The sequence below is a fragment of the Sebastes fasciatus genome, chromosome 7, assembly GCF_043250625.1.
Source record: "Sebastes fasciatus isolate fSebFas1 chromosome 7, fSebFas1.pri, whole genome shotgun sequence".
Lineage (NCBI taxonomy): Eukaryota > Metazoa > Chordata > Actinopteri > Perciformes > Sebastidae > Sebastes > Sebastes fasciatus.
In genome coordinates, this window is record NC_133801.1 from 16,440,099 (window position 1) to 16,463,235 (window position 23,137).

At 40.4% G+C, this 23,137-nt stretch overlaps 1 protein-coding gene across 1 annotated transcript; it reads right to left on the reverse strand.

Moving 5' to 3' along the window:
* Nucleotides 1–19,875: 19,875 nt before the first annotated feature.
* LOC141771526 (uncharacterized) lies at nucleotides 19,876–22,878 on the reverse strand. Its single transcript, XM_074641904.1, has 2 exons — nucleotides 22,726–22,878; nucleotides 19,876–22,140 (listed from the first exon to the last, which is right to left on the reverse strand). Exons 1-2 carry the CDS (start codon nucleotides 22,756–22,758, stop codon nucleotides 20,926–20,928), a joined length of 1,248 nt encoding a protein of 415 aa, XP_074498005.1. The 5' UTR covers nucleotides 22,759–22,878; the 3' UTR covers nucleotides 19,876–20,925.
* Nucleotides 22,879–23,137: the final 259 nt, after the last annotated feature.

A 23,137-nucleotide genomic window follows, 5' to 3' on the forward strand; every position in this document is an offset into this window, starting at 1 on the left:
AGGCAGGGCTGTGTGCTTCTCTCTCTTTAGCTGTAACAGCATTATGTGTGCTTGTGGCTGCAGCTCCTGTGGCGTTTATACTGTTCATACATCTACATGTGTTAGCTGGTTTGTGATTATTCTGCTGTTAAAGTGGCAGGTTGTTTAATTTATGAAGCCTGCTTAATTCTAGTAAGGCTACACTGAGGAAAGCATGTTGATAATTGATAATCAGTTGTATGCAGTTATGCACAGACTTCAAAGTGTTGTCTATAAGGAATAGGCTACCTATGTTTTTGATTTTGACATACGTAGCTTATTCGGTAGCATAATGTTCTACTAGTGCTGTTGGATTGACATTTAATCATCTAATCGGTGGTTTTGGTCTTAGTCAACTAAGATTTCTTTAGTCGATTAGTCGTTTTTTTATGCTTTTTCATGCTGAATGACTTATTTCCAAAAAACTTGTGAACTCATCTCTGATAAACACAAGATTTAAAGTGGTGATTTTATGTGATTCTTTGTGAAGAAACTCCATAAATCTGTTGATTAAATCAACTAATCGATTAGTTGACAAAATCTGTGTTAGTTAACTAAGAATTTCATTGGTTGAGGACAGCCCTACAATTTGTTTTGTAATTTAAAAATGTAACAGATAAAAGTCAAAAGTGTTGGGTAAAATTTCTTTAAAGTATAACAGTACTTTTACTTGAGTAGTATTCGAGTAGGCTTACTTCCTCCACCTCTGCCATACACACAACACTCTTTGATTTCAATTGTAAAGTGCTTCATCTCCACTTTGAGATTAACTTTAGCTGTTTTTAATAAAGGACATTATCATCATGTTGTGACAGGTTGTTAAATAGTACTACAGTAACACATCCAACTTGAAAATTTGTGGCTTTAATTACCACAAAGAGAAATTGCTGTGTCATATTAGAATTGTAATGTATATATAAAGAGATAATGTGCATTAGAATGGATTTCATGACAAAGACATGTATGTAAAACACCATTCTACAATCAACAATTACTCACCAGCGGGAGGAGCTGTTGCACCATTTCCAGTTGGTTTTGTGGACCTCACTGAGTGGATTACATTCATTTGGCTAATTCAGTTTCTGTATAAAGAAATGAGAAACACCATCTGCATCTGTTACCTCAGGCTGTATATGTGTATTTGTTTTTTTTGCATACTATACACATGAAACAAGTGTATTTTATGAAACACACACACACACACACACTTACCCTAGAGAAAGAGGCCAAGGCAGGTAGCCAGAGCTGCCGAGTGCAGAACACAGAGAGACTGGTAGACAGGGGAACTTACACAACCCCAGCTCGTGTGCGTGTCTGTTTAGCAACAGTTCCTGGAGATTCTCCTGAACCCAAAACAAAACAAACAGCCAAATCTTTGTTGCAATAACACAGATATGGTTTATCATTTGTTTGCCTCATGTGTGACCAGAAGGAACAGCAAAGCCTTAAATATGTAGCTCATTCAGGAAACAGGAAAAAATACTGTATATACACAAGGAATGGGATCTGAGATTTTCCAGCAAAATCAAATTAATCTCAAGCTCCAGTTTTATTGTCTGTGATCATTTAGATTCGAGGGAAAATGGTTTTGAGTCTTGATGTTTTAAATGAAAGCAGGAGCAGAGAGTGTGTGCAGAGAGGAAGAGACATCAAGAAAACTAGGGAGAGAGGCAAAAGGCGTTCTGATAGATAGTTTGATTTTTTTGAGTGCGTTTTAAAATTCGAGAAAGACAAACAAAGAATAGAAGTGTGAGTGGGCTGTGTGCATTTCAAATATTCTACCTTGAAATAAACGTGAAAGACAGAAAAAAATTTAATTTGAACAGTTTGTTCTCACGGAGACTTTACTTTACTGAGAAGTGAAAAATAATTGGACCTAATTAGTGCAAATCTACGTCAGTAAAATCTCACAAAGAGATTTTTTCTTCTAAATCGCCTCAGGCTTGGAGAGGAACGAGATCACTATCGTAAAACGTGTAGAGTGATGTCAGGTGTTTGCATGCTGAAGTGCTGCCAATGCAGAACGAGTGTCATAAACAGCCATGTTGCCACATATTTATTTATTTCATTGAAACTGTTTAAAGCGGAACACAGATACCGTATCTGCTACTTTGCAGCATCAGACATTTTTTGTGTGTGTAAAATTCCCCAAGATATTTTTTTTTTGTGTCAAGGCTGCTGAATATGAGGAAAACTTATGACATCATCAAATTTGTAGTCTTTGTGACGACTGAAAGAGAACGGGAATGTTTAATCCAGTTAGATCTCCGGAAAATTCTTTGGTATTTGGGTGAGATGAAGCTGTGATAATGATGAGATAATGGGTGTGCGTCTTTCTTATCAGATTACATGTAATGACAGGCCTGTCTGTCACATCCTCTAAACCTGTATTTCACGGATGTTTGCTGCTGAATCCCAGAAGCAGAATTTTTTTTTAGACTTAAAAAAACATATTTAAACTCAAAGTAAACAGAATCGAGTTAAAAAAAAAATAAAGAAAGCTGGAGCACAAATATTTCCTTTTGGCAGTGTTGTGTGGCACATACGGGATGTTGCTGCGCACAGATAATGAGGTCCCTTGTGCAGTCCAAACAATGGTTTTATAAACTGCTTTCCTGCTTCTATAAAAGGATCTCCGTAGTAAATGGACAAATGATACTTAATGTGAGTTTACTGTAACTGATGTGTGTTTATCTTACCGTAACCAAGCAAGACATCATAATGATTAAGAAGATGGATCTTAATGTGTGTACTCATGTTCATTTCTGCTGTCTAAAAGCAGCTTGTTTGCACAAAAAGGTCTATGAATGCCATGATAATGTGCAAGGCATTAAAGCGTGCAATAAGAACACCTTTTTTTTGCTTTTGGCGTGTCATGTCTACGCCATGTAGTCTGTATTGGTGTTTTTAGTGACGTTTGTGACGTGGTTTCTGTACTCATGTTACGTTGTTTCCATAAGTATTTTACTTGGTTTACAAACTTATTTTAAGCCCAACCATGATGTTTTTCCTAAACCTAAGTGGTTTTGTTGCCTAAACCTAACTTCGGACATTACCATAGTGTTGTTGCATGGCGTACAAATGACACGCAAGAAGCCTAAAATGCGTCCTTACGACACGCTGAATGTCCATGTAATGTTTTGCTATTTACACGCCTTCCTGTGAGACCGGGTCGCTACAAGATTGAAGCGTTTATATGGCGTTATGCCTGTGTGCGGTATGGCTATCCCATGAGGCTTTATCTAGTTTGTGTGTATCAGTGTGTTTATGTTTTGCATAGTTGTGTGCACATGCACTTTTCAGTGTTTGACCCTATCCCTAAGTGGGGCAGCAGGGTTGGCAATTCATTTTCTGTTGGAATGTATGTTTATAACTCCTAGCAGTGTTTTTTTTTCTCCTTACAACCTCGATTCACATCAGCTGTGACTTCTTTCAATCTTCATTTTACACTGAGAGCTTTGTGTTTACACTCTTTGTGACAAGATATTCATTATACATAATGGCCATGGAGTGTGTGTGTGTATGATTGTATGAAAAATCCCCAAAAAAAACATTTTATCCGGTAACTTAAGACGGATGCTACAATAGTGGCTGACGTTTGGATGTGAGCGTCAGTGTGTGCGTGTGTCTCCATTCCACTGAATGCACGCCAAAGGATGATTCCCGGTCTGTATATTCTCGCCCTGCGCTCATCCAACTGTATCCAGGCAACCGCTCATAATATTGATCAGTGTGTTTGATCAGAGGGATATTGATGGACACGGAGCCTCATATCAGATGACCTCTTCCACTTTCTTTTATTTATGTATTGGTATCCAGGAGACTAAAAACAGTTCTTTATGTGTGTGTACGTGCTCGGCGCATTTAGGTGTATTTTTCCTGTCTTTCCCCTCCGTTAGCCTATTTATCAATTCAAGAGTTGGGATGTATTTGCCCGTGTGTGCATGTGCATCCCTATCTATGCGTGTTTGTGTCATTATAGTACATGTGGTTCTGTGTGTGGTAGGAAGTGTCTGTGCTACACTGTTTCCTGTTACAGCTTCCCCCGGTAGTTTCCATGTTTCGTACCAGCCTACATGTCTTGTTTACTGTCTGACATCATGTTGTTGCTGTAAAGTATAAAATTTGATGTCCAAAGTTTGACCTGCAGGGATGAAGCAAATATTTAATTTAAGATTATTGATCACATATTTTTGTATTCTTTGAATTGTTTCACATTATAAATAATGATAACTCGTAATGGGATACATCTTAGAGGGATAGATCTGTAATTTGATCTGTAAAATGACATAAGTTAGTGTCTGAGTTAAAGATACAGACAGGAGCAGCCTGGTTACCTACAGTAGCCTGAATGTTAAATTTTAATAATCATAGGACATTATTTTCAAAGCTCACAGCTGATGTTATTTTTCATATAGTAGTTAATAACATGCTTTACTGCTGCTAAAATGTAAACTAACATGCTTTAGTTAAATAATGTATTGTAGTTGCATGCTATTTTCCTTTTTAAATCAGGTTTATAATTCTGTTGTCATTCGTTTAAGGGTCATTGTAAATGATACTACTACTACTAATAATAATAATAATAATACTACTAATACAAATAGTAGTAATAATAGTGTACTGTCTACCGATATTTTCTGAGATGGCTATTGCACAGTGAAAATCTCATACTGTTACAACCCTATAATACACTCTATATAGTTAAGTACCTTATATACTGCAAGCCAGTCGTCCTAGGTTGGGGAGTTTGCCAGCAGACATTTCTGTGTGATAGCTTTCTTGCTAGCTTCCCGAAGTATTTTAACAAAATATTCATTATGTGCCATAAGTTTATCTTAGATTTTGCCCAGGTGTAGTCTAATGTGACGAAGGATTAATCAACCACAATTCAAAATATTTCCAGTTTCACTTTATACTTTAAACTATAGGAATATCCCCAAAAATGTGAAATTTTGTTTCAATCTTGACAACATAATCATCCTAAATGGGCCTCTTTGTATTTCCTTTTGCAATGTTTGTTATTGCAGTAGCTGACAGGAAGTAAACTTCAACCAAAGCAGTTGCCCTAGCAACAGAATAGCAAATAAACCACCACTAGCATTTTTTTTTGGCCCTGTGGTACATTTAAATTTTGGTGTCACAAAATATTAGGTTATGTTCTTCAAAAACAAAAAACCTCACCAGGAACTTGAGGTAGTGGTATTAGTCTGATTTACCAAAATAAAATCCCAACAGTTCTCTATTATCTCCTGGACACATTCTCTCTCTCCCATTTCCTTTTGATATAGACTGTCGAATGTTTTTTTGGAGTGTCGTATGTTCGACTGTGTATGTTGTGATATTGTAGGTTTGTGTGAAATTGTGTTGATTCTATTACCATGCTTCAATGTCCTTTTACAGTTATGAGTTTCACTGTGAAAATGACCAGATGTACATGTTAACCATGGTTACAGCCTCATAAATACAAGACTATTGTAGTTACTCATCCAAAATTGGCTAGATCTGCTGCACAGCAGTAAAGGTTGCACATTAGACCTCTGTAATGACGACACGCTTGGCAAAGTAACATCTAACATTTTTAAAGGCTCACAGAAATATGTATGTACTTTATTTTGAAAAAGTCTGAAGGTGATGACAGAAATTACCACACATACATGTATTTCTTGTTGTTTGAGAGCGTCTCTTGGTGATGTGAGTCTCTGTCTCTTAAAGAGCGTTCTAGCCAGAGTAGTGTAAACATTATGTCATTGTGTGTAGCTGCGGTAAAACATGCCCAGAGACTATGGTGCATTCTCCTGGGAACAAATAGGAGAGGGAGCACCTCATGAAAATCCCCTGTCAGTTTTTCCCCAGTGCTTGTTAACACTTTGTTATAAGCTGCTAGCCAAACACTCTGCCCAGCGTCATCAGAATCTCTGCTTCCTCTTTTTATACAGCCGTCAGTACTGCGACACCACCTCACACAACAAGTCACTTCCCAAAAGTTCAGCCCGTCTCTATGTACGCATGCATACCGTAGATGTACCCTTGAATCTGTAACTTCCCATTATGAGCTCTAACAGAACCACATGTGGTTGACGGCCGTACACCATGTTTCGTTTGCTTGTAACGGTGATTTCTTGACCGCTGCTTACTTATGACAATCCATTGTCACCGTTTGAGAAATCCCAGTGGTAGACAGGGTGTATGGGTGTACAGGGGGATTCAGTAAGTGTGATGCTGTATGTACTCTTTGCTGCATTACACAGGTGGACGACACAACGTCTCATCCAGTCCAATACAAAACTACTGGAGGTAGTATTTATACAACGGAGAGGTGTTGATTGAACACGGGTAGATATATTGAAGTAGAATGTGGAAGTTAATTCTTGACCTTTGGGATCAGTATGTGTGACAAAATAACCTCAACTCAAGCAGGTTTTTTCAGAGCTTTCAACCACATCTCATGGTCTTCTCATCAGCAAATCAGTGGTTGTGTATTTGGGGATATGATCTCCCTCATATACAACCACTTCTTGTGTGACTGAGGTCCCACACTTAGTTCCCATGATAACAAGGGAGCCAGTTCCATTTGCTCATGAAGACCGTGAGATATTGTTGAAGTTCAGGAAGAGCCAGTAAGAAGACCCTGAGTTGAGATTAATTGGGTCACATTAGGTGCATTCATTGCGTTGGATGGGTGCTAGGGCTGCGTATCGTTTAAAAAAATTAAGATGCCAGTACCAATACCAGTACCCTGGAAGTGATACCAATACCAATAGAGTACCTCATTCGATACCCATCATGTGAATGCAAGCTGTGTGTGTGTCTTGGCAGTCAAGTAATCAACGGCCACCTTCCGGTTCCCCCCCCCCAGATTAAAACCGTTAGCTCCGTCAGCACTGTTACTGTTGTTAGCGCTGTTAGCAGAAACCGGATCAGAAACCTCTGTGTTCAGAGCCGTATGCAGGCAGGCAGTCCCGGCTGTATGGGTTGTAGCTGCTGCAGTACTGGGCCAATCACATGTTGCATTAAACCGAAGAACGCTTGCGGTGATTGGCTGCGAGCAAAACAATACAATTCTTGATACAACTTGGTACTAGGTTTTTTTGGTCAATACCGTAAAGGTATCAAGTATGGATACCCAGCCCTTATTGGGGTATAGGTGTTCATAGTGTTGTGGTATTGAACCAGGAAGTATGAAAGGGTACAAACGCTGTGTAGGAAGGAGGTCGGGGTGGATGGGTGGGTCAAAAAACACCTGACTTTTGCCCAGGAGACCGCTGTTCGTACCCCTTGTGAAAGTTACACCACTTCTGGAGTGATTTAAACCCAAACCTAACTAAGTTACCTAAACCTAACCAAGTTGTTTTCCTGTGAAGACGGACATTTATTTTGAAAAGACTAGCGGATATGGACATGTGCGTCACGTGTTGCTGGACATTTGTAGGAAAAACGCACAAAAAAATGAGGAATAACTTTTTTTAAGACGTCAAACAAACCGTTGTATGAGGATACGTTATAGGGACGAGAGTGTGTCCATTTATGCCTTATTTTGCTCCTCTCTACTGCCTTCATCTTCTCCTCCTCTCATTTCCTTTCCTCTATGGTCTTCTCGTTTCCTCTCCTCTCCTCTACGTTTCTCTGATGCTTATTTTCATAAGAAGGAATTTTGCTGGTCTCTGCACTGCCAGTGTCACTGTGGTATGTATTCCTGGGAGGGAAGCCAAAGCTAAACACACATACGCCATATCCATTCCTTTCCTTTCAATAACCAAACTCACCACACACACACACATGCACACAAACACACACACCTCGCTAACCACTTCGTCTTCTGCCCACCTGTATAAACATAGCAGTGTGTATATGTGCACATGTGTGTGAGCGCTTCCTCACAGAGAGGCCTATTGTCCTCCAGGCTAAGATGTGTGTGCTGTGTCATGAATTGGCTCGGCGGCCGCAAGCCCACTGCTGATTTTAGCTTAAAACTAAAACACTGGACCTAAAATAACACTTCCACTGACAAGAAGCAGCTGAGCTTTAATGCTGCTCCCTCAGCGTCGAGGCTTTGGTGTTTCTGAGGATCAGGACGTAAATCACAATGTCATAAAAGCTGTGACCCACAGAAAAAATATTGTCACACAGTGGAAAATTGTGTTTAAATGGAGGCAAAAAATACATATTTAATGTTTTCTGATGATGTATGTTTGTGTACATCACTAATGTTTGCATAAATAAGGCCTTTTTTTCCAGTGATTTTTATGATCTGATAAAACGAAAAGGATTTGCTTTTTGTGGAGTTGTAGCTACAGTTGTTCCAACTTAGCCAGAGTCAAGCTCACAGATTCCTTTTTTTATCTTTATGCTGTTGGAAAGTGTTAAATTGTGTGGTAAACTGAAAATATAGCCTAACCTAACTTAGTACGTGTGTATTTGCTTTCACATTCACATCCACTGAGCGAGCTAAGCCAGGCTGTTCAGCATAACTTCAAACCTGCAATAACTAATTCTTTGGCAACTTGAGGGCAGCGGAAACAGGATGTAAAGACTAAATTGGCATATTATCACCTTGTGAAATTGATATGACGTATGTGTTAGCAAACAATTGCTTATTTAGACATCCAGCAGATACTTAGTAAAATCAGCATGTTTTTGGACACCTAATAAATTTGAGTCTAATATTCACTCTCCTTTATAACCCTGGTGTTGTTTCTACCGTCTCCTGAGAAGATTATCTGCTAAATAGCTGCTAAATGCTCCATTATCAGCCATTACATGTGCTAACTTTGTGCCGTTTGCTGCTGAGCAGGTAGTGTACAGTGGGTATATGTTTTTGCTGAATACAGCTGCGTCTGGACCAGTGGGCAACCTCCAGGTCTGAAAAGTGAAGTCAATGCAGAAGTGCCTTAATCTTGCATTATTTCTAATAGCCAGCAGGGGGTGACTCCTCTGTTTGCAAAAAGAAGTCAGATTGTATAGAAGTCTATGAGAAAATGACTCTACTTCTCACTTGATTTATTACCTCAGTAAACATTGTAAACATGAGTTTATGGTCTCAATCGCTAGTTTCAAGTCTTCTTCAATACAGCATGATGTTCATTTAGTAAATTATGCTCCCATTTAGAGTCAAATAGACCGTAAAGCAGGGTATGCTTTAGGGTGTGGCTACCTTATGATTGACAGGTCGCTACCACAGTGTTGTCCGTATTTCCGTCTTAGAACTTTAACCCTTTCACAGTGCGTTTTCAGTTCATGAAAGTGAATTGTAACCTTTTGGTCGGCTAAAACAGTCTTATTCAGCGTTCGGTTGTAATGAGCTCCACCCGCCCGTGTCCCTTCTGGTTGCAAAAAACCAAGATGACGACGGCCAAAATGCCGTATTCGAGGCTTCAAAACGGCAGTTCACAAACCAATGGGTGACGTCATGGTGACTACATCCGCTTCTATGGTCTGGAACAGTGATGAGAGCTGTGAGAGTGAACCCAAACCGTAAACTTGGTATCAAACTTCACGTCTCCCTTAGAGATAGGGTGAGAAGCTCAGTCATCCGTGAGAGACTCGGAGTAGAGCCGCTACTCCTTTGCGTTGAAAGGAGGCAGCTGAGGTGGTTCGGGCATTTGGTAAGGATGCCCCCTGGGCGCCTCCCTAGGGAGTTGTTATAGGCACGACCAGCTGGGAGGAGGCCACGGGGAAGACCCAGGACTAGGTGGAGAGATTATATCTCCACACTGGCCTGGGAACACCTCGGGATCCCCCAGTCAGAGCTGGTTAAAGGGAAGTTTGGGGTCCCCGACTGGAGCTGTTGCCCCCGCGACCCGACCCGGAAAAGCGGTTGAAGATGAGAAGGTATCAATCTGACAAAATACACTACTTTACAAATACTAAAATCACTATTAGTATACTATTAATATCAGTCCACACTCCACGCTGTAAGTGCCAATCCATACAACAATTGCTTCCAGGGGAAAAAGACACTACACTAACTATAATCAATCATGCTAATTAAAATGCAGCCTTTTGATACTGTATATGTCATATACATTTTTATTCAATTGATTTACATAGTGGACAGTTTAAAACCAAACTAAACCTCTCCTCAGGTATTTAACCTTTATCACAAAAAGCTGTTTTTATTCTCATGTGCAGGTCACAGATCTGTTGTTAATAAACACCCTGACGCAGTACTAATTTTTTTTTCATAGCTTACCTTATTAAGAAAAGGACCTAAAAACAGGAAGTGTGGAGTCTAAAAGGAGAAGCGTGTACTGGGTTTGAGCGTGAACAGGAAGCGTGCAGTGAACATGTATGGGCCAGCCAGTTGTGAAAGATCGACTTTAATAACACAAACAGATGTGAAACTGTCTGACGGGGACTTTCTTCTCCTGCTCAACAATCTGATGCAACTGATCACACTACGGTTTATAAAAGTCTGACAATTATGGCACAAAATTAGACACTAATTTAATCTATTAGACTTACTAACATAATGTGTCGTAACATGGGCCTCAAAGTGGTTGTCAAACTGAGGGTTGGTTTTCCCCCCTGAGGTGGGGGGAGAGGCTTTACAGGGGCGGCACGCATGACGCGAGGGAAATGTGGAGGCGATCTAAAGTTGAATGACTTTTAATCATGTTAGAACAATAAACAAGCAGGAGTGCTTTCACTCCAGCAAGTTTATCGAGATTTGGGTTAGCAAAATGTATTCAGACAGTTAAATAAAATGTAAAGCACAAGATGAACTTGTGTTTGACAGGAAGTGACGCTGGTAAAGCAAACACATCAGTCAAAGAAACTTATCTTGTCCCCGGTTCAGTGTAGCGGGGAAGGCTTTTGTGTTTAAAATCTATATCAGCTTGGGCGAAATTTAACATGCATTTACACAGAAACTCATGTAAAGGTGAACAGAAACATGCTGCTCGTGTTCTCTATGACGTCATTTATATAAAATACAATTAGTTTGGCTTGTTTTCTTGCTTTGTTTCTCAATATTATTATTGTTCGGTGTCTAAAATCTGAGGACATTTGCCAAAGGGGAATGTTATAGCATTTAAAGAAACACTTCTTGTATCAATGACTGGTGATTTGATTTGTGTAAATACAGTATATTGGTGCACCTTTCATGTCTTCATAAATCAGTTGAAACTCCGGTATGATCATAGTTTTACAGAAGGCTGCCTGCCATCCAAGTTATACATCTTGTTTTTTATATCTGCGCCACAGCCCATGGTTGCTGTTTCTGCTTTTTCAGATCAGTTCGCACATACTCCTCTAGATTCACTTCTTGTTTTGTAAAATAGGAAGAGCACAGCAATTAGATTATAATATATGGAAGAGCTTTTCACTTTTTCACGTCATGTCTCCTCACTTTAACATGCAAAGGTTGTTAATCTCAGTGAAAATGAACACAACTCTCCATGGGTGACTTAAATGCACAGCACAGGGATTGTTAGAGGTTGTTTGATTTACAATAAAGAGGCCTCCCTTGAGGCCTTTCTGGGAATAGCAGGGATTTTCAAGACCCATTAGTAACTTAATGAAAGGTGTTCCTGTGAATTGAGAAGTTTGTCATGAACTCCTCCAGGTCGACCGCCTGTGCCAAATCACACCGGCCAGTGAAAGGAAAAGTGGAGAGAGGAAGAGTGGAGTGAAAGGAAAAGAGAAGTGATCATGGGGAGGGCTCGGAGGGGGGAGTTCAGGGAATTTTTCTGCCTTCTCCCTCACAGCGTTTACCAACCCTCTCCCCCTTCCTCCTCCTCCTCCTCCTCCCCCTCCATCCGCCCCTTCCTCCCCCTCCGTCTCCTCCCCCTTGTTCCCTGCTTTTGCGTCACACCGCTCAGCCTAGCGCGGGAGTGAAGTCGGAGGAAAAGAGGGCAGGAGGAGGAGTTGATTGAGTTCTGTAGCTGAGGAATGTGGCAGAGAGAGAGAACATGGCTATAAAAGGATTGCACTTCCACTCCGTGGCTGTGATGTCACTTCTCAAATATTTCCTCCTTCCTTCCCTGCCAAGACTGACTTACTGACGCTGCTATTTCTTCTTAATTTCTCCGGGTCTCTCCTCCTCACCCTTCTAGCTAAATACATAAATATGTAGGTTAGCAGAGGGAGTGATGTTTGTTTTGGTGCATGGCTGGATAAGCAGATTTCTGTAGATGCACAACAGGCTATGGGCCGTGTATCATGTCGACTACATTCTGCTTTGTCCCTAAAAAGCAACTTAAAGGAACAGTGTGTACAATTAGGGGGGATCAACTGACTGAGAAATGGAATATGATATTAATAAGTATGTTTCCTTTAGTGTATAATCACCTGAAAATAAGAATTGTTGTGTTTACATTAGCTTAGAATGAGTTGTTTATATCTACATACGGAGCGGGTCCTCTTCACAGAGTCCGCCTCCATGTCTCTACAGTAGCCCAGAACGGACAAACCACTGTTAGCTTTTCCTGCTTGGGCCGGAGACGATAACGTTATTCGCTCCAGAGCGTCATTTCACTGAGAAAATGACCCGACTTCTCACTTGATTTATTTTCTCAGTAAACATTGTAAACATGAGTTTATGGTCTCAATCACTAGTTTCAAGTCTTCATCAATTCAGCATAATGTCTATTTAGTAAATTATGGTCCCATTTAGAGTCAAATAGACCAAAAAGCAGGGTATGCTATAGGGTGTGGCTACCTTGTGATTGACAGGTCGCTACCTGTCAAACCTCTTGGTCTTGAGGAGCTTCAGCATTTATTTCTGCACAAACTTCTACTTCCACTGTACATTCACTTGATATTCTCAGAGCTAAACTAACTCTGTCTTCTGTTATTCGCTCACAACATCTCACACATTCGCCGTCGCTCATTCTCTTGCTTCACCACTCTCTTCCCATGTACACACACACTCTGGATCTGCTATCGTCCAAATGACCTTCGCTACTATTACAACAGCTGGCTCTAGAGAGGGCCATTCGCATTTTCACGTCGGCCACCTTAGTTCTCCTACACACTTATTGGCACACGGTAGAGGTTTCAATCCGCAACCTCACCACTAGATGTCACTTAATCCTACACACTGCTCCTTTAAACATTGAAGTTGCATTCTACCCATTTCAGTCTATTTGCTGTGCACTTATAAGAAGCTTAGTCATAATCAGTTAGCTGATAGTCAGCATAGTCAAGACATACTCAGTATTTGTTACTGTTTTGGTGTTGCGTATTGATGAAATGTGCTGAGATAATACATCCTGTTTGTGTGTAAAATTAGATGTTTAGGGGAAAAATGTATCATTGATCATCAATGAGTCATTTAGACACACTGCAATCAGCGTCTGGTATTCAAAATGAGTGCAGCTGTGGATAAACGATAAAAAGCTAAGGGTTAGCGATGCTTGAGCTATATGCTTATAGATAATAGCCTGTATCAGTTAGTGAAATGGATTACTCATTTAGGTTTTGCTTTAAAAATAATCAGAAGCAATTGTAACGGCTTCCCGAATCAGGTAGCCAATTAATTTAAAAACAAAAGAAATTATATTATTTGAAAGGGTCTTTCCCAAATCTTTAGTTTCCTCAGTTATTCAGATGTACGACATACACAGATGCTTCCCTTCCTTCTGATTACTCGTGAATGTGAATCATAGTGGTGACTCAACAAAGCTGTTGATGTTGGTCATCAGCACCCTTAAACTGTAGTCACTGTGACGTCACCCATTGGTTTGTGGACTGCCGTTTTGAAGCCACGAGTTTGGCATTTTAGCAGTTTTGGTATTTGGCCGTCGCCATCTTGTTTTTTTGCAACCAGAAGTGGCACGAGAGGGTGGTGCTAAGTACAACCAAATGCTGAATAAGACATTTTTAGGCAACCAAACGGGTTATAATTAACTTTCATGAACTGAAAACACACTGTGAAAGGGTTAAAATTCTAAGACGAAAACACGGACTACACCCACGCACAATGCCATGGTAATGACCTGTCAATCATAAGGTAGCCACGCCCTAAAGCATACCCTGCTTTATGGTCTAGTTGACTCTAAATGGGACCATAATTTAGTAAATGAACATCATGCTGTATTGAAGAAGACTTGAAACTAGAGATTGAGACCATAAACTCATATTTACAATGTTTACTGAGGTAATAAATCAAGAGAGAAGTGGGGTCATTTTCTCATAGACTTCTATACAATCAGACTTCTTTTTGCAACCAGAGGAGTCGCCCCCTGCTGACTGTTAGAAAGAATGCAAGTTTAAGACACTTCCTCATTGGCTTCGCTTCTCAGATCCCGGATTTGCCCACTGTCAGCACTCCGCACTAAGAATCATGGGAAACCCATAACATCTTGAACAGTGGAGGGCGGTAATGCAACGGCTGTTAAACAACACAGGTAGAAGAATAAGACTGTGTGACCCTTCAGAGCTTGTCGCTTGTGTTTAGAGATTGTGATCATGACTTGCCTTTCGTTCTGCTGTAGAGTTAGCATACCACTCCTTTTTCAAGGCCACTCCAAACTGCAGGAAACTCCCAAATGAAGAGGGGGGTTTTAAGGGGGAGCATTGGGACAAAGCTCAAATTACCTGTTTCTAAGTATTTTAAGGTGCATTAACCTCTCAGGTTTTTATCTTTTTTCCAAGAAAAAAAAGAGGTAGGGCGTTCTAATGACCTAGTTGGCAAAGGAGAAGTTACATAACGTACTCTGTCACTCATGAATGGTTGACGAAGGTTTGGGGTTGAAAGATTACTCAACCGTCAATTCTTAATCCGTAGGTTATGACAGAAAGAGAGGGAGGTTTTAAGGAGCTGTAAAAATCAAGTATACGCACGAAAACATGTGCACACATAAGCACATTTTGCAGGTAGGAATGTGACTGTACGTGTGGTTTCTGGATGATTTATCCAATCATGGCTGCTGATTGCTTCAGGTTGAAAAGTTCCAACAGAACTGGCCTGACGAGCAGTAACTCTTTGGCAGCAGATTGCTGACAGAAACTCCTCCTTTTACCCGATGATAAGAACAAATTCACACTCTTCACCAACTTAAATTTGTTTTCCCCAGGACGCTGAAGTTTCACCTTTTCTTATCTGCTTTTGCTTAATCTTTTAATCCTTCTTGTCTCTCCGTCACTACTCAGTTTTTGCTTCTTATCTGCTCAGTTTGAAAAGGTCAACTCATCTTCTACCGACCCTTACTTTGCTCTAGTTTGTCCCTCCAGAACAAACTCCCTGATGTTCTTTGTTATGAGATGCATGAATGCCTGTTTTGTCCTTTTGTAACTGTTGCTTAACTCTTTGGATAAGAGTATCTCTGTCTCCTTCTCACCTTTAGACGACATAATATGTAATTGCTTTAATAGATCTCCACCCAGGTTTGGACTTTATCTCTAAGGTGTGTGTGTTGTGTGCGCAGTGCTCAGGATCAGGTGACTTGGGTAAAGAGAGATTTGACAGCAGCAGCTTTGTGGCTGATCATTAACCGCTCCACAGACGGCGGTGGTGATGTTAGGCCCGTGTTAAGAGAATGACCTCGCAGTGGTTGAATAACGAGGTTGAGGTGATACGAAATTAAAATTAACAAAACGTAGGTAATAGTGAAATTAATACCTCAAATATGTTGCAGAAAATGAAGAGCTTAAACAGTGATGCCAGGAGTTTCATTTGGTTTTCCCCACATTTTCGCCTAAAGTTAGTTTGATAATGAATCTACAGTATTTCGTCATGTAAGAGCAGAGGAGTTCGGTGAACTTTAACCAGTCTGGTCTAATAGAACGGGCTGGGAAGTTAATATTGGTGAACACACAAACACACAAACTGGTCCCTTCTTTTTGTCTTGGCTGTTTACACTTTGTGGTCATTGTCCATCGCCATAGCAACACATCCTGCCATTGGTCCAAAGGGGAACAAGACACAATGCACTGTAGTGGCCACGGCTGAGGTTTGTTGAATGTCTAAAATCCAGTCCTTAAACCAGTCAGATATTCTGAATCAAGCATCTTTCAGCAGTACGTAAAATACACTATATGGCAAGGCTGCACAGGACATATTTAGCATTTTTCAATTTAGTTTTAAAAGCTTAGCAGCTTAACTTTTCTGTTTGTGCCAAATGCGGCTTGTCATATAAAGGTGTGATACAGGACTTTACCAAGTGTCATATGGAAATTGTGCCAAGAGACTGCTTTGAGAGAATATTTCTGATCACAGGACATGTGTATATCTGTATAGGCCCACATAGCACACTTAGCATAGACAAACAACATGTGGTAGACATTAACATGGGTGAAAAGACCCCTAAGGATGTAGTTTGGGTCTCTGGGTTGGACTAAAGAAAAAACGAAGCAATGCATTGTTCTTTTTAAGTACTCGTATATTTTGTGGTCACACTGACTTATTACAAACGAACCAAGTATTGAAAATACTTTTTTTCTGACTGCTATCCTCCGCTGTGCCTTGTGGTGTTTTTCATCCCTGTCTAGTGGTCAAAAGCGAAACGAAGCAAATAAAGAAATATTTGCTCATGAGCTGAGACTGCAACTCGATATCATCTGTCATAAACAATGATGGACATAGAGACAAAGGACAGAAACACATATGCCGCAATATGATAAGGGAAATAGGATTTGTTACATTACTCCCCTGCGCAAAGTGTGAGCATGGTATTGTATATGTGCGTAGTATTGGGATTGGTATACCATTAGAATCACCATAATACTAAAGTCACCTGAAAGGAACAAAATTACTGACCCTTGTATTTTATTTTAAGTACAAAGTAATAAATCATTGATCACAAAAATATGAAGTGGAAATGGTTGCTGTGATATTTTAAGAAAACGTGATCACTGCTTAAGTTTTACTCACGTTTTTCTGAGGAACTTCCGAACTTTCAAAATAAGACACTACCACAACACACCTTTGTTTGTTTCTAGTGCCACTCCCTGATAAAAATATTGTGGGAAATCCTGGCACTCGCATCTTGATATGTTTACGTCACCATGGTTACCAAATGATCTTAGATAATTGCTTTATGTAGGTGGATTGGATAGCATACACATTTTGGAAAATGTTCTTATTTTGCCAACGGGCAAAAATACAAGAGATTATTTGAACTGAACCAAACGGCTGAGGTATAAAACCTCCCCTCCGTAATATGTTTGTAATGTTACAGAATAAGAATGAGTAATACAAGTTATTAAGAAGCATCCCCAGTGTACCATTGTAAAGAAAAACTTCCCCTGCCCATTACTTTGGGACTGAAGTTCTGGAAAAATTCACCAGCAGATTGATCTGATTCAAAAGAACTTCCACAGACTTCCGGAGGCGTGTTTATCTCAACAAACTGCACTATCCAGACCTGGCAGAGTTACTTTAAATGTCTGTTGCAGATTAGTCATTGTTTGACAATGTCGAGTGTAACTCGTATCAAATGTCTCAGACACATTTAAGACTATAATGCAACAACTCATCTTCCGGTTTTTCATAAGGGCCTTTTGTTTTACATCTAGACACTATTACTGCGACAAACATTTTACAGCCTTGCTGCACAGAATCCAGTGCTTTGACAGCGTGTTTGGGGCGGTGGCTGTGATGGCCGGTTGCTCAACACAAGATCGCACTGGAAGTTTAAAGTGGAAATTGCAACAGGGGGTTTTCATGAACTTCTGCTTAACTTATAAATGTGCCTTACACAACCCTATGACCACTGTCCATAACAGTTCCTATCATTTAGGCTCTGAAATTTGGTAATTCAGTTCAGGAAGCACATCAGTCAAATCTGTTGAGAGCTGGAGGCGACAGCTGCTGGAAATTTCCAGTGAAGAAAGAGCACTATGTGTTACCCCATAGCTTGGGGGTTAACTGTTGACTGATTGAAATAAATGATATGCAAATTATGTCAGATGTGACCGAGAGAAAACATGTTTTAGCTTGTTTCTAAAATATAGAAAATCAAATGTAGGCAGTGTTTTGTGGAAGTCCTTTTAGCACTGATTTAGGGCTGTCCAGAATACCACTTTTTGGGCTTCGAAGCTTTGGTGAGAAATCTCTGACGGTATTCGAAAGCTTTGCGGTGCGACATGTTCTTCTGTCTGTCTGTCTGTCTCCATCTCCCCCATTTCAATGCCCGGGACAGTGGCATCTGAGAATAACTAATAATAATGAATGATGAATAATGAATAATGTTGTGGGATTATTCCTTATTTCATGGTCTACTTTGTGATTTATACTTTATCATTACTTACTTATATATATAATAAACAAAGCATTTGAATACTGATTTTGGATTTACCATGACAATGGTTGGAAATACAAAGCTTTGAAGCATTTGTGTCATCCCTACACTGATTATAGCTGAGTTGTTAATGAAACTTTATAAAGTAGATTTTGGGATTTCCCCTCATTCTTCCCCATTGTTTTACTCGAGTACAGCCGGATGAGTTGGTTGATGAGTGTCGGCCCATGACTAAAGTCGAGTTATCCTAGGTCTGTAGCCAGGGAGACTATTTTCAATCATGAACTATCTGTTCATTCCATTTCTGGATGTTTTCTTTCTTAGATTACGAAATTGCATGATAAACTTAATTTTGGGATGCGAGGACGCTGTTCAACAGGGATGTAGATCCGTGATGATGTTAAGCGAGAGCCCAGCTTCTGGTAGAAACAGCAGATTTCTTTCCATCCAGGTTAGGACTGCAACTAACGATTATTTTTATTTTCGATTAATCAGTTGATTATTATCTCAATTAATAGATAAGTTATTTGGTCTATAAAATGATGAAAATTGTTGATCAGTGTTTCCCAAAGCCCAAGATGATGTCCTTGAATGTCTTGTTTTGTCCACAACTCAAAGATATTCAGTGTACTGTCATAGAGGAGGAAAGAAACCAGAAAATATTCACATTTAAGAAGCTGGAATCAGAGAATTTTTACTTTTTTTTTTTTAATTACTCAAGCTGATTAATCGATTATCAAAAAAGTTGGCGATTAATTTAATAGTAATAACAACTTATTGATTAATCGTTGCAGCTTTACTCCAATCAAGGTGTATATTTTATCCAGAACTGGCTTTCTTTGGCATCTCTGAAATTTAGCCCAAACTTGGCCCATGACATTTGGTATTTCTTTTGCTTATTGGTCTCCTCCCTGACCCTCAGTCTCATCTTGACCTGGAATTTCAATAATTTTTTAGATTTTTCCATCATAGTGCTTGCTTGTGAACTCCCAACACTGGTACCTACTCTTGATCGGTTGTTGTTTTGGACCTGATATTCAATGTGTACTTATTTAAACATACATGTTTTGTTTTAAATCATATTTTTGGAGATCCAAAGCTATCATTTCAAAGCATCACATCTTTTACCTGAGGATTGAAAAACGATGTGATAATATGTGTACGTGCTACCTATGATGTCATCTCCTGTATACACAACAAAGACACTGTATGACACAAAACACAGAGGAGAGAGAAACAATAGCTCAGAGTTCCACATGCAGGTTATTCTTTCTCTGTTTCTGTGTATGTAACCTGTAATAGGTATACTAAATCAAATACTGAATGTATTTAAAATTGCAAAAAAAAATATTTTTACTTTCAGTCAAAAATCAGTTCACTAATTTAATAAACTGCTGAAAAAAAGAGTTCCTTGAGAGGTTGAAAATTATAATTTTTTTCGTGCAACCATTTGTTTACAACATAGGGCCAATATTGTTGACTGTATCAACACATCAATTCAATTATACGTTAGTATTAATAACATCCCACATTCAAGGCAAAGTATACCTCTAACTACCCTGAAATTACCCTCAAATCTCCAAATATGGGTAAGTTAATAAACTGTGTATGTGAAGATGCAAGTTATGATTAATGTGAGCAAGATGACAAATTGGAGTCAGAGAGAAAAGAATACATTCATTTCTTTATTCAGAAATTTATTTTGTCCCTTTCAGGCAATTAAAAATATAACATTCTCTTTTTTACTGCTTTTTTCTCACATTGGTATTTCACAGACGTTGAAATATTTCTCCATAAATAAAGTACAAAATACATTTTTAGTTTTTCTTTAAACACAAATAAATATCATAATAAATATATTAGTTTTAAGTTAAACAACACGAGGCAACCAATACCAAAAAGGAATACTGTGGTGTTAAAGTCCCTGAACCAGGTTGTCAGACAAACGGGACGATAAAAGACGGGGTGCATCTTAGAAAGAATGTTTTACAGAATTAAAGTGTGTCAGGATGCAGATATATACTGACATACATTTTCTCGGTTATCACACTTTGATCTTTCAGCACTCTGCAACTTATTCATGCTTGCACCCCAGGTCTCAGGAAAATGGTTACACACACACACCCACACATGCACATATACAGGCACACATACATACACACACACACACAAAGAGCAGAGTGAAGTATGAAGCTTTGGTTGAATGCTACTGGGAGATTTGTCCCATTTTGGATTAGCTGTAAAGTGCATATCACAGATAAAATGGCATCAATGACACAGGTCAGGTCTCACTGATTTAAGGCTACTGAATCAAACATACTGTTTGTGGCACCAATAGTAAATAGCCTACGTGGCAGGGAGAATCTAAGGCACAGCAATTAATGATTATCAGTTAAGATAAGCCACTTTGTTCACTAGAGATTTACGGTAAGTATGAACCAGACTACTTGCTGGTACTGTCAAGACCTGCAGAGTTAATCTTTATGGAAGACCACATACAAAGGTCTAAGAGGCTACACAATATTCTTTTAAGTATAAAAATAGAGTCTGATAACATTTGGGTACTAGTTTTTCCAAGTTCCATTTTTACAAACATAAATTAAGAACTTTTAAGTGTTATTGTGTCAAAAGTTGACTTGTCCTGATCAGTTCTGGTTCTGAAGAAAGTCCAGATTAACAGACGCAGTTAAAGGTGTCAGTTCTCTTCCCTTTTGGATCCGTTTTAGTCGGACAGGGACAGGCGTTCGAACACAGTGAGCCTCTTGCTGGCTGCGTCGAACGTTGGAGATTCGGTTCCACTGGAACCTCCGCTGCTGCTGCTGTAGCTGTCCTCCAGGGAGTCCTCGGAGGAGAAGCGCTGGAGTCCACCAGGCTTCACGAATCCTCCGTGGCCTCCGGGACCGGGAAACGGCATGCTGCCATCTTGGTTGTGCCCGTCGTCCATGCCGGCGAAGGCTCTGCTGTTATTGCTGTTAAAGTTATTCCCGTGGCCACACACACAGCGTGAGGCCTTTGGCTCCATGATCAGAGGGATATTGTGGATGTCTCCGGCGCTGGCGCGGGTATGATTGTTGCCAAACTGGAATGCAGCTGCCTCCCGCTGCAGGGAGTCTCCAAACACTGGGGAGAGGAGATCAGCGGGAGGTGGAGAAACGGAGGGAGCACGGCTGAAGCCCAGGTTAGGATCGTTGAAGGATGAAGGGAATGACGGAGGAGGAGAGCAGCGTGAAGAGCCCAGGAACCCGGCAAAGCTGACACTCTGGCGCAGCATGTGGCGTGGATTCTGACCACCGAGGGGTGGTTGATTCTGGAATTTGGCAGTTGATAACGGAGCTCCGTTGATTTTGTCCTCATGGATGAAGTGGCAGCGTGAGCCGTAGGGGCAGTAGCCAAAGTTGTAGAAGGTTCTGCAGGGCTCCGTCTTGTACTTGGGGTGGCGGAACAGTCCACGCAGCTCCGCCTCGCCATGGGCAAACTGGCACTTACTGCCATACTTGCAGCTGCCAGTCTCCTGGAAGCCACGGCACAGCTCCGTCTTGTAACGATTGGGTGCGACCAATGGTTGAACCTGGGGCTGGAGGGAGGACGAGGGAGGGAAGCCCGGCGGCGGAGCCACGGTAGCGGCAGAGGGAAAAGCCTCGAGGTTCTTCAGCTGTCCGAAGGAGGAGAGCAGGCTGCTGCTGGACTCGGTCAGGCTCATGGAGCGGTCGGGTCTGAAGGGGGGCTGCTTGGGTTTGGAGACAGGGCCCTGGCTCCAGATGTTGGATGACCAGAAATGGCCGTCGTTGTTGTTAACATGCTCAGTGCTCAGGCTGTGGCTCGAGGAGGCGGGAGGGGAGGGGGGAGAGAAGAAGGAGGTTGAGTGGTTTAGACGATTCTGCCCCGGGCCTTTGAGTTGAGACTGCAAGGCGTCATCCACGGCCAGGTTCCTAAAGTTCTGTAACAGAGAGTTAACACAGTTACTATACAGACCTTGACACTACTCATTTCAAAGCAGTATGCTCCATATTTTTCATATTTTACTTTCTACAACAAATCTATTTCAAGTTAGTCTTTTATCCAGCAAAACTTATGCTAGAACAGGTTCATATTTAAGATCTTTTCTTTTTTTAAAGACAAAAATGAGACAAAAAAAATTCCAAACAAAGTCATTAAGAAGGCAATCATTAAAAAGAAAAAGAAAACTGTACAGTACCAAACATTTTATCTGCCCATTTACAAGCATACTGTTTTCTATTTCTCATGAATATTCTGATGAGATTGGAATTGAAGAAACAAACGACCCAGCGCTGACTTATCTCCCTTATGTCATTATCTCTTTAAACTGAAGAAGTCCTCTGTGACTAAACTCGGTTCAAACAATTCACTGTCAAATCAGTGATTCACGGAGCAATAACACGTTCAGGAATAAACAACCGCTTTGCGAGAGGAGTGTCAGAGCTCGACCCATTCCGACTTCATGAAGACTTTTTTTTTTTTTTCCAAAACAAAAATGAAAAAGAAATCCTAAACTTCGACTCACCTTCGTGAAAATGTCGTCGAGCATTTCGGACATGCTGTACCCCTTTGACCAAAAGAAGAAGATTCAGCTCAGGTTGACTCCTGTTGATACCTGTGTCCAGTCTAAAGTCAAGTTAGGTTTTGCTCTCTCTCCTGGGCTTTTATGTGCCTTAGAAACCCCTCCCCCAGGCTTTGGGAGGAGTTTCCACTCGCTATGTTCCCGGATGACCCTCCCTTCCTCAGCCTCAAGTTTCATAGTGAGCTCAGAGGAGGGCGGGTAGTAAAACAACAACAACAAAAAAAAAAGAAAGAAAGAAAACTGTGTATTTTTAGTCGGCTGTGTGAAATGCTTCAGTTTCGTAGGGCTGTGAAAGCAAAGTGGCTTATTTACCTAGCTCCCATGTATGCTTATAGATGTGTTTATTCCTATTTTG

Excerpts from the sequence above, each read along its gene's own strand:
- LOC141771526 (XM_074641904.1), bottom strand. The coding sequence starts at position 22,758 with ATGTCCGAAATGCTCGACGACATTTTCACGAAG. Across the intron at positions 22,141-22,725 it reads TCGACGACATTTTCACGAAG|AACTTTAGGAACCTGGCCGT; the intron begins GTGAGTCGAAGT and ends TCTCTGTTACAG.